Source organism: Hylobates moloch, unplaced genomic scaffold (assembly GCF_009828535.3).
Source record: "Hylobates moloch isolate HMO894 unplaced genomic scaffold, HMol_V3 SCAFFOLD_14, whole genome shotgun sequence".
Taxonomy (NCBI): domain Eukaryota; kingdom Metazoa; phylum Chordata; class Mammalia; order Primates; family Hylobatidae; genus Hylobates; species Hylobates moloch.
In genome coordinates, this window is record NW_026652289.1 from 95,160,330 (window position 1) to 95,172,493 (window position 12,164).

The 12,164-nt window shown below is 38.8% G+C and overlaps 1 protein-coding gene across 1 annotated transcript in view; it reads left to right on the forward strand.

Moving 5' to 3' along the window:
• Positions 1 to 12,164, forward strand: part of AP4E1 (adaptor related protein complex 4 subunit epsilon 1) — a 93,031-nt gene that overhangs the window by 62,783 nt on the left and 18,084 nt on the right. Inside the window, exon 15 of the mRNA XM_058427209.1 lies at positions 11,051 to 11,174. Within this exon, the coding sequence (XP_058283192.1) occupies positions 11,051 to 11,174 (124 nt within the window). The remainder of the gene's footprint in view (positions 1 to 11,050; positions 11,175 to 12,164) is intronic.

The following is a 12,164-nucleotide window of genomic DNA, read 5'->3' on the forward strand; positions in this document are numbered from 1 at the left end:
GATCTAAGTTAGAAACAGCTAATAAAGGAAAGAGTAACTTTGTACTTAAGAAATGCAGCGTGTTAGGAAAATACATCTGTCATGATTTTGGTAAAGGGGAAATCATTGAGTTATTTGGATGGTAGAAGGGAAGTATGCATATGAATAAAGGGAGATCAGTGAATAAATATATTATCTATTTATGAGTTCAGAATGTCAATACTGAAAAATTCAGTGCTGAAAAGTTTTTCTTTTTTTTCCTATTTGTCCTTTAATGATTTTGTTGAGTACTTATTTTCCAGGCTGTGTGCTAGGCATATTGAGTTAAGACAGCAACTAAACTGTTGATCCTAGAATGAGACCAAAAAGTTATGAACATAATATTAATAGGCTTGATGTTCTCCTTTTCCAGAAACATTTGCTCTTTTTTGCCTTTTATCTTTTTAAATCTTTTTATTATTTTATTTTATCGTGGTTAAGAACCTTAATTGGAGGTCTCCCCTCTTAACAAATTTTTAAGTGTATAATACCTTATGATTGACTATAGATACAAAGTTGTACAGCAGATCTCTAGCACTTATTCATCTTGTTTAACTAAAACTTCATGCCCATTGATTGGTAAGTCCCCATTTCTCTCTCCCCTTAGCCTCTGGCAGCAGCCAGTCCATTCCTCAATCCTATGAATTTGACCTTTTAGGTACCTCATAAAAGTGGACCCATGCAATATTTTTCTGTGCCTTACTTATTTCACTTAGCATAATATTCTTAAGTTTCATCCATGTTGTCGTATATTGCAGAATTTTCTTTGTTTTTGAAGTTTAATAGTATTCCATTGTATATGTATATGACATCTTCTTTATTCATTCATCTACTGATGAACATTTAAGTTGTTTTCACATCTTGGCCATTGTGAATAGTGCTGCAGTGAACATGGGAGTGCTAATAATATCTCTTTTGGATCCTGATTTCAATTATTTGGGATAAATACCCACCCAGAAGTGAGATTGTTGGAGCATATAGTAGTTGTATTTTTATTTATTTATTTATGTATTTATTTAGAGACAGAATCGTGCTCTGTTGCCTAGGCTGGAGTGTAGTGGTGTGATCTCAGTTCACTGCAACCTCTGCCTCCTGGGTTCAAGTGATTCTCCTGCCTCAGCCTCCTGGGTAGCTGGGACTACAAGCATGAGCCCCACCACACCTGGCTAATTTTTGTGTTTTTAGTAGAGACGGGGTTTTGCCATTTTGGCCAGGCTGGTCTCAAACTCCTGACTTCAAGCGATCAACCTGTCTTGGCTTCCCAAAGTGCTGGGATTACAGGTATGAGCCACTGTGCCCGGCCAATTTTTTTTTTTTTTTTTGAGTCAGTGTCTCATTCTGTCACCTAGGCTGGTGTGCAGTAAAACGATCGTAGTTCACTGTAGCCTTGAACTCCTGGGCTCAAGTGATCCTACTGCCTCAGCTTCCTGAGTATCTAGGATTCCAGGTGCATGCCATCATGTCTGGTTCATTTTTAATTTTTTGTAGAGACAGAGTTTCCCTAATGTTGCCCAGGCTGGTCTCAAACTCTTGAGCTCAAGTGATCCTCCTACCTTGACGTTGCAAAGCACTGGGATTATAGGCATGAGCCGCTGTGTACTGCCTGTATTTTTATTTTTCGAGGAACCTCCATACTGCTTTCCACAGTGGCTGCACCATTTTGCATTCCCATCAACAATGGGTAAGGGTTCTAACTTCTTCACATCCTTCCTGACACATATTATGTTTTCTTTTCTTTGATAATCACCATCCTGACAGGTACAAGGTGATGCCTTATTATGGTTTCAGTTTGTATTTTCTTGCTAATAGTAACATTGAGCATTTTTTCATATACCTGTTGGGCATGTGTGTGTCTTCTTTAGAGAAATGTTTACTTAAGTTACTGTCCTATTTGTGATCAGATTATTAGTTAAAAAAAAAAAAAACTATCAAGTCATAGGATTAACATATTTTGGAGGTTAACCCTTACCAGAAATGTGGTTTGCAAAAAAATTTTCTCCTATTCCATAGGTTGCCTTTTCACTCTGTTGAGTGTTTTCTGTGCTATGCAGAAGCTTTTTAATTTGATGTATTGCCACTTGTTTATTTTTGTTATTGTTACCTGTACTTTTGGTGTCATATCCATGAAATTATTGTAAAGAGCAATGTCATAAAGCAGCTTTTCCCAGCTGGGCGCAGTGGCTCACGCCTGTAATCCCAGTACTTTAGGAGGCTGAGGTGGGTGGATCACCTGAGGCTGGGAGTTCGAGACCAGCCAGACCAGCATGGAGAAACCTCATCTCTACTGAAAATACAAAATTAGCTGGGCGTGGTGGTGCATGCTTGTAATCCCAGCTACTTGAGAGGCCGAGGCAGGAGAATCGCTTGAACCCAGGAGGTGGAGGTTGCAGTGAGCTGAGATTGTACCATTGCACTCCAGCCTGGGCAACAAGAGCGAAACTTTGTCTCTTTCTATGAGTTTTACAGTTTTGGGTCTTATAGTTAAGTCCTTAATTCATTTTGAGTTGATTTTTAGGTATGGTGTAAGATAAAGGTTCCATTTTACTCTTTTGCATGTGAATATTTGGTTTTCCCAGTGTTGTTTGTTGAGAAGACTGTCCTTTCTCTGTTGTGTATTCTTGGTGTCCTTGTTCAATATTAGTTGACCATACATGCTTGGATTTATTTCTGGGCTCTCTGTTCTGTCTCTATGTCTGTCTTTATGCCAGTACTATGCTGTTTTGATTATTGTAGGTTTGTAATATATTTTGAAATCAGTAAGTGTGATGCCTTCAGCTTTGCTCTTTTTTCTCCAGATTAATTTGGGTATTCATGGCCTTTTGTGGTTCTTCATTGGTGAATTCTACCAAACACTTAATGAATTAATATTGGGGCTGGGCACAGTGGCTCATGCCTGTAGTCCCAGCAATTTGGGAGGCCATGGTGGGAGGATCACTTGAAGCTAGGAGTTTGATACCAGCCTGGAGAATATAGCTTGACCCCATCTCTACAAAAGAGACAGAGAGAGAAAGAGAGACAGAGTTCTTTTCAACCTCTTCCAAAAATTTAAAGAGGAGAGAACATTTCTAAACTTATTTTATGAGACCAGCCTTACCCTGATACCAAAGCCAGACAGAGCCACCACAAAAAAAAAGAAAACTACAGGCCACTATCTTTGATGAATATAGACAAAGTACTAGGAAACTGAACTCAATAAAAGGATCATACACCATGATCAAGTGGGATTTATCCTAGGGATCCAAGGTTGGTTCAATATCTGAAAATAAATTAATGTGATATCATGTTAACAGAATAAAGGATAAAAACCACACAGTTCTCAATAAAAGCAGAAAAAGTGTTTGACAAAATTGAACACCCTTTCATGATTAAAAAGAACTCAAACTAAGAATAGAAGGCAGTATCTCAATATAATAAAGTCCATATGTGATAAACCCACAGCTAACATCATAGCATGGTATGATGAAAAACCAAAAGCTTTTCCTCTGAGATCAAGAGCAAAGCAAGAATGCTCACTTGTCTCTTTTGTAGTCAACACAGTACTGGAAGTATTAGCCAGAGCAGTTAAGAAGAGAGGTATTCAGATTAGAAAGGAAAATTGTTCCTCTTTGGAGATAATATGGTTTTATTTATAGAAAACCCTAAATTAGACTCCATTAAAAAACTATTAGAAGTAATAAGCAAATTCTGGAAAGTTGCAGGATGCAAAGTCAACATGCAAAAATTATTTGCATTTTTGTGCACTAACAACAAACCATTTGACAAGGATATTAGGAAGACAGCCCAATTTATGATAGCACCAAAAGCAACAAAATACCTAATAATAAACTGAAGCAAGTGAGAAAGTTGTGTTTAATGAAAACCACTGAACTTAATGAAAGAAATCAAACAAGGCACAAATAAATGGAAACACATCCTGTGTTCATGGATTGGAAAGCACGTGTATTCTCTGCAATCCCTTTCTTTTAAGGCTTTTTATATGTTATTTAGCACAGTGATAACTAATGTACTATAAAATTTAAACTCTCTTTCAAAGTGCAATCAGTTTCCTCTTATTAACTTTTTATAATTAATAGAATATATTGGGGGGAAAAGTAAACTTTTGAATTATGATTGCCTAACCTGCGGTTATACTGCATATAAATGTCTTATGACATCCAGGGCCTAGAGTGAAAAGCTCCTGGGTTTCCACAGTGGGAGGTATGGTTCAGTTGTCGTATTTCCTTATTTTCAGGTATCTGGGGGCCACCGGTTGCCATTACTGAAGTTAAGGGTTCGATAGGGAAGGGGAGATAGAATAGGGAGACTATTCCCTGGCACTGCCTATTTTGTTTCTTAAAATAAGCTAAATTGCTGACACAAATACAAGAGCCCTGGAATTCCCCAAGCTTATGCAGTCCTTTGCCAAGTACATTTTTTCCATAGAACCATCATTATAAATGGGATTAAGCTCTCAAACTAGATTCTCCCTCTCTCCTCCCAAATCTATGTGCTTCAAAAGTCCTTTAAAGCAAAATTGAAATTTCAGTAGACTGTTACAGAAAAGGAAATTGGTTATGAGATAAGATAAGCAAGTATTTAATAAATACTTGTGGAATAAATTATAAAATTATATATCTTAGAATTGGGGTTGGCTATAAGACAAAATAAAGAGTAGGGAGAAATAGGTATTTTATGCATAAAGAATTAATTCTTGAATCTTTTAATTGTCAATCTGTTATGGTACTTTTTTTTTTTTTTTTAAGACAGGGTCTTTCTCTGTTGTCCAGGCTGGAGTGCAGTATTGCAATCTTTTGGCTCACTGCAACCTCCACTTCTCGGGTTCAAGTGATTCTTGTGCCTCAACTTCCTAAGTAGCTAGGACAACTGGTGCATGCCACCACATCCAGCTATTTTTGTATTTTTAGTAGAGATGACGTTTCACCTGTTTCCCAGGCTGGTCTCAAATTCCTGACTTCAAGTGATCCTCCCTCTTCCGCCTCCCAAAATTCTGGGATTACAGTCACAAGCTACCATGCCAGCCTGTTCTGGTACTAATCTGATTTCAGATTTCTATAATCATTCGCAGAGAGTAGAAGTTAAATGTTACTTTAATAAGTGATACTTTGATCTTTTAGGTAGAAAAATGAATAAACTTCAGGAAAATATCATGGGATACTAAGAATTAGCAAAAATAGGTGAGATGGTGGGGAACAAACTTTCTTACAAGTTCCCATCAAAAAAAGCATTTCAGAATCAGTGTGGATTATTCTATTAAAATGTTAATAAAATGTGTTATAACTCCAACACTAGATAACCAGAAAAAATAAGGGGAAACAGTATTTACTAACTCTGGCTTTTAGAAAGCCGTGTCAAGGTAAGGTTGCTAGTCTCTCAAAAAATAAAATAACAATAATCAGATAATTAAAGTTAATTATTTAAATAATTTTAAAAATTATTAATAATAGCTGAGAATGGTTAGAGAAATATAGCCAAGTCGTCAAGGTATAAAAGAATTGCAGTACAAAGTATGATAAATGAGTGTGCATATAATTGAGGCCTCTAAAGTATTAATAATAAGGGATACAAATAGGTTGAATGTTGAATTATTCACTTATGCCCGGGATAGTTTATACTTTTTTATGTGTTACCTAGAATACTTCAGTGGCTTCCAACTCCGAGGACTCTCTGCCTCCAGCTTATGTTTTCTTTTCTGGTGAATTGCCCTCATTCTTCATCTGACTAAATTCTACTTATTCACTAAGTTGCAAGTCAGCTGTCTTCTTCCTTCTCTTGGTTCTTTCTGTGTACCATTTTTCTCCTTCTGTTCCACATATGTGCATGAGCTCTTGCACATGTAGTTAACTCTCCAGCATCTTTAGTCCTTTTAGGCATTCATCACTGTATGGGTCTTGGGGAGTTTTCACTGAGGAGTGAAAATAATGTGGTTTGAATTTTATTCTCAACCTTGAGCCTTTCCAGCCCTTCCTTAGATGATAATCTTAATTCTTTTGACTCAGAATTGATAATTTTTTCTGCTTCCTTTCCAAATACTGTTCCTTTCCATGTCTGTTTTTTTCTCTCTACTTTCAAACTTTGTACCTCTAATTTTGAGCTTCTTTCTGCTCTTTGTTTTAAACTCTTTATCTTTAATATGCATAGAAAACATGTCTTGAGGTATCACTGTTACTGGAAGTGTTAATGCAGTGGCTGGATGACTCACTGTCACAGATGCTATTAAAAAGATACCACTGTTGGATGGTAAGTGCAAGGATTTGAATGTGTTTGTCAAAACCCATATTTAAATTTAATTGCCATTGCGATGGTATTCAGAGATTGGACTGTAAAAAGGTGATCAGGCCATGAGGAATCTGCCTTCGTGAATTGATTAATGTCATTATCATGAGAGTGGGTTTTTATAAAAATGAGTTTGGCCCTCTCTTGCTCTCATACTCTATTGCCCTTCTGTCTTCTTCATGATGCAGCATGAAGGCCGTTGCCAAATGCTGATGCCATGCTCTTAGATAGCCCAGCCTCGAGAAAAATGAGCCAAATAAATTTCTTTTTCTTTTCTTTTCTTTTTTTTTGAGACGGAGTTTCACTCTGTCATCCAGGCTGGAGTGCAGTGGCATGATCTCGACTCACTGCAACCTCCGCATCCCAGGTTCAAGCAATTCTCCTGCCTCAGCCTCCTGAGTAGCTGGGATTATAGGCGTCCACCACCATGCCTGGCTAATTTTTGTATTTTTAGTAGAGGCAGGGTTTCACCATAGTGGCCAGGCTGGTCTTGAACTCCTGACCTCAAATGATCCACCCACCTTGGCCTCCCAAAGTGCTGGAATTACCACCCGGCCATAAATTTCTGTTCCTTATAAATTACCCATTCTGTGGTATTCTGTTATAGCAACATAAAATAGACTGTGACAGAAAATTGGTCCTGAGAAGTGAAGCTGTTGCTATTAAAAATATCTGAAAATGTGGAAATGGCTTTGAAACTGGGTAATGAGTAGAGCAGAAGAATTTAAAGGAGCAGGCTAGGAAAATCTTAGATTGCCGTAAACATAATATTAAGGGCAGTTCTGATGAGGGCTGAGAAGAGGAGAGCTATAGGGAAAATCTGAAAGTTAGAGATTATTAAGTGTTCATGATCAGAATGTTGTTAGAAATATGGGCTTCACTGTCTCTTTATCTCTAAGTTACTTAAGTGTACTTAATCTCTAAGTTCATTAAGTGTATGAGATCCCAGACAGGAAAGAGGAATATATCTTGTTGGAAACTGGAGTAAGGCCATCTTTCTTATAAAGTGGCAAAAATCTTGGATGGTTTATGTCTCTTCATGCCTGAGGGCTTTATGGAAGACAGAGTTTAAGAGCGATGAACTAGAATATCTGGTGGAAGAAATTTCTGTGCAAAATATTGAAGGAGCTGTATGGCTACTTTTAACTGCATGCAGTAAGATATGAGAAGAAATAAATGACTTAAAGATGGAATTTATAATTAAACAGAAGCATAACAGACGGAAAATTTTCAGCCTGGCCATGTAAAGAATGAGAAAATGTGTTTGGGAGACCAGGCCAAGGATCTGGTCAAGTGACTGTCTGCTAAGGCGGTTATTACAGATAGAAATGATCATCAAGACATTGGGAGAGTGACACTAAAGGCATTTCAGAGATCTCAGAGGCTGCCCTTCTCTTCACAGGCTTGAGCTCTGGGAGTGCAGAATGCTTTCGGGGGATGACCAGGGTAACCTTCATGGGCTTGCTGCCCAGAGCTGCCTCAAGTCTCTGCTCCCTGCATTCTGGTACAGCATTCCGTGGTTGCTCCAGCCGTTCATTGGGCCCAGGTGTGGCTTGACCTGCTACTCCAGAAGATTCAAGCCATAAACCTTGGTGGCATATGTGGTGCTAATTCTGTAGGTGCACAGTGTGCAAGAGCCGTGGGGTCATGGCGTCCTCCACCTAGATTTCAAAAGATGTCGTGGACTCCCTGGGGCTTAGACAGAGACTTGTCACGGGTGTGGAGCCATCACAGAAAGCCCCTACTAGGGCAATGCTGAGCAGAAATACAGGATCAGAGGCATCACAGAGAGTCCCCACAAGGGCAGTGCCTAGTGGAGCCTTGGGAGTGGGATCACTCCTGAGACCCCAGAACTGATGCTACTAGCTTGCAGCATCAGCCTGGGAAAGTTGCAGGCGTGAGACTGCAATCCCCTGAGAGCTGCTGGGTGGACTGAGCCCCAAAGTCATAGGACTTTGTCATAGATGTGGGGCTGCCTAAGGCCTTGAGTGTCCAACTCCTGCCCCAGTGTTCCCAAAAGGTGGGATGTGGAGTCAAGATAGATAATTCTGGAGCATTAAGACTTAATGTTGATTTCTCTGTTGGGCTTTGGACTTATTTGCGACCACTTACCCCTTTCTTCTGGCCTATTCCTCCCTTTTGGAATGGGAATATCTACTTTATGCCTGCTCCACTATTGTATTTTGGAAGCACATAACTTGTTAATTTCACAGCCCCACAGCTGGAGAGAAATTTGCTTTTAGTCTCACCCGTATTTGATTTAGATGTCTCTGGATTTTGGAGTGAATGCTGGAATGAGTTAAGGCTTTTGAGACTATTGTAATGGAATGAATATATTTTGCATCATAAGGACATGATTTTGTAGGGGAGGAGCAGATGCTATGGTGTGAATGTGTACTCCAAAGTTCATGTGTTGGAAACAGTCCCCAGTGAAACAGTGTTGGGAGGTGAGACCTAATAAAAAGTGATTAGGTCATGAGGGCTCTGCCCTCACAAATGAATTTATATCATTATCATGGGAGTGGGTCATTAAAAAAGCAAGTTTGGGCCAGATGCAGTGGCTCACACCTGTAATCCCAGCACTTTGGGAGCCTGAGGCAGGTGGATCACCTGAGGTTGGGAGTTGGAGACCAGCCTGACCAACATGGAGAAACCACGTCTCTACTAAAAATACAAAATTAGTCAGGCATGGTGGCGCATGCCTATAATCCCAGCTACTCAGGAGACTGAGGCAGGAGAATCGCTTGAACCCGGGAGGCGGAGGTTGTGGTGAGCCGAGATCACGCCATTGCACTCCAGCCTGGGCAACAAGAGCAAAACTCCACCTCAAAAAAAAAAAAAAAGCAAGTTCGGTCCTCTCTTGCTCTTGCACTATCTTCCCTTCTGCTTTCCTTTCACCATGGGATGATGCAGCATGAAGGCCCTTACCAGATGCCAGTGCCATGCTCTTGGACCTCTCAGTTTCTGGAACTATAAGCCAAGTAAATTTCTGTTCATTATAAATCACCTGTTCTGTTGCATTGTCTTATAGCAACATAAAATGGACTATGATTAAGTTAGATGATTAAAAAACTTAAAATGATAGGATATTCTAGTTGGAAAGGACCTTAAAGAGATTTAGATAGGTGGTTTCCAAACATGATTATGAATCAGAATCACAAAGAGTTTTTTAAAAATGAGACTTATTTTGAGCCCTACTCCTATTCCTTCTATATCTGAATCTCTCTAAGCTTGACTGTATGTATAAAAAGGTCCTTGGGAGATTCAGTGAAGTAAGCTTGATCCTCGTTATCATATCAGCATTTGGAAACTGTTGACGTAGTTTGAATTCTTCACTTTGCAGATGAAGAAATGAAGATCTAGTTCACATACCTAGTTAACAGCAAAGCTATGTCCAGAACACAGTTCTCCTGATCATTAGCCCATCATTATTATTTTTTTACATTGATTCGTCTTCTGTATCATTTATTTAGGTAACTAACAAGCATTTATTTAGTATTCTTTGGAGTAGGTGATATTTCCTTTGGAGGAGGCCATATAATATAATAGTTGAGAGTACAGCTCTGGTGCTAGAATGTCTGAGTTCGTGTCTGGCTTGGTCATTTTCTATTTTTTTTGTAATTTGGGACAAACTCTTTACCACAGTTTCCTCATTTGTAAAATGAGAATAGTAATTACAGAAGTTGACACAATATTTTCTGAGGTACTTTTTATGATTTCAAAAGGTCCTTTTCTGTAATCTAGACTGTCCAAAATTTGTCAGTTAAGATTAGGCTTGGTGAATTAGCCTATTAAAAAATAAAGAAACAAAGTGGGACCTCATACAAGATAGATGGTTATTGCTTTCTCCCATTAAAGGAATCCAGAAGTAGGCAATGTAGGGTTGATGATGGCTTCATGGTTATTAAAAAACCCAAGGTTCACCTTTCTTGGTGTTCTGGCATCTTCGGTGTTCCACTTTATGATCCAAGATGACTGCTTATGCCCCAGCAATCATGTTGCAGTCTAGCCAGCAGGGAAGAGAAAGGGGGAGAAGAAAGATTGTCTTTTATTCCAGGAGGACTCCTTCCAGAAGTTGCAAACAAAATGTGTGTATAATTTCATAGGCTAGACCTCAGTCATATGACAAAGGTGTCTGTAAATGTCTCTGGGTGGTCATGATCTAGATAAGAATTGAGGAGTTTATTACATAGAAAGAAAGGGAGAGTGGATATTGGCATCTGCCCTACCACAATAACAACATGAATTTTCTTGGCTCTTATTGAATTAATTAGGTTATACAGATTGAAAGGAACCAGAATCTGTGTTAACCTTAGGGAGATTTCACATTGAGGACTCCATCAATCCATTTGGTACAAGAATGTACCCAGGAGCAGTTTGTTCAGCAAAACATGGTCACCTCTTCATTATAACTCATTAAACATTTTTGCATGGGAGCAGCAACTTTTCAGTAGACTGGGTTTATCAGTTATCTTTCCTAATTGAGTTTTTTTTTAGCTTCCAAGGGAGGTAAAAAGGTAAAAATAAAGGATAGTTTGTCTTTAATCACCTAGTAGTATGAAGACTTACAGTAGACATTTACCAAATGGTAGTTGATTTATTATTGTTAAGTATTTGATTAGATCATCCTCAAAGTCCTTTAGAGTTTAAACATGGCTATTAGATTCCAGGCTTGAATTATTTTGGTAGTGAATGGTAACTTTGACAGTTTTTTGCTTTGTTTTAAATATGAACCTCTGTTATTATTTTAAAATTCTAGTTCTCAATTTTGAACCGTATGGACTCTCCTTTTCTTCATCTGGCTTCACTGGACGACAGTCTCCTGCTGGCATTTCTCTCGGTTCAGATATATCTGGGAATAGTGCTGAAACAGGACTGAAAGAGTAAGTTCATTTCTTATTAAAATGGAGGTTATGGGAGTGCTTGAATGTCTTTTAGCATTCCATTTGCCTTCTGCTCCTACCTCATATCATCATGGTCATTATTTGCTTATTTTAGGATAACTTTCAAGAAGTCTATTGTTTCAGTGGTTTTCACATAATTTTCTTTTCTTTTTTTTATTATACTTTAAGTTCTAGAGTACATGTTCACAACGTGCAGGTTTGTTACACACGTACACATGTGTGCCATGTTGGTGTGCCTCACCCATTAACTCGTCATTTACATTAGGTATATCTCCTAATGCTATCCCTTCCCCCTCCCCCCACCCCACAACAGGCCCTGGTGTGTGATGTTCCCCTTTCTGTGTCCATGTGTTCTCATTGTTCAGTTCCCACCTATGAGTGAGAACATGCGGTGTTTGCTTTTTGTCCTTGAGAAAGTTTGCTGAGAATGATGGTTTCCAGCTTCATCCATGTCCCTACAAAGGACATGAACTCATCCTTTTTTTATGGCTGCATAGTATTCCATGGTGTATATGTGCCACATTTTCTTAATTCAGTCTATCATTGATAGACATTTGGGTTGGTTCCAAGTCTTTGCTATTGTGAATGGTGCCGCAGTAAACATATGTGTGCATGTGTCTTTATAGCAGCATGATTTATACTCCTTTGGGTATATACCCAGTAATGGGATTGCTGGGTCAAATGGTATTTCTAGTTCTAGATCCCTGAGGAATCGCCACACCAACTTCCACAATGGTTGAACCAGTTTACAGTCCCACCAACGTGTAAAAGTGTTCCTATTTCTCCACATCCTCTCCAGCACCTGTTGTTTCCTGACTTTTTAATGGTGACCATTCTAACTGGTGTGAGATGGTATCTCATTGTGGTTTTGATTTGCATTCCTCTGATAGCCAGTGATGATGAGCATTTTTTCATGTGATTTTTGGCTGCATAAATGTCTTCTTTTGAGAAGTGTCTGTTCATATCCTT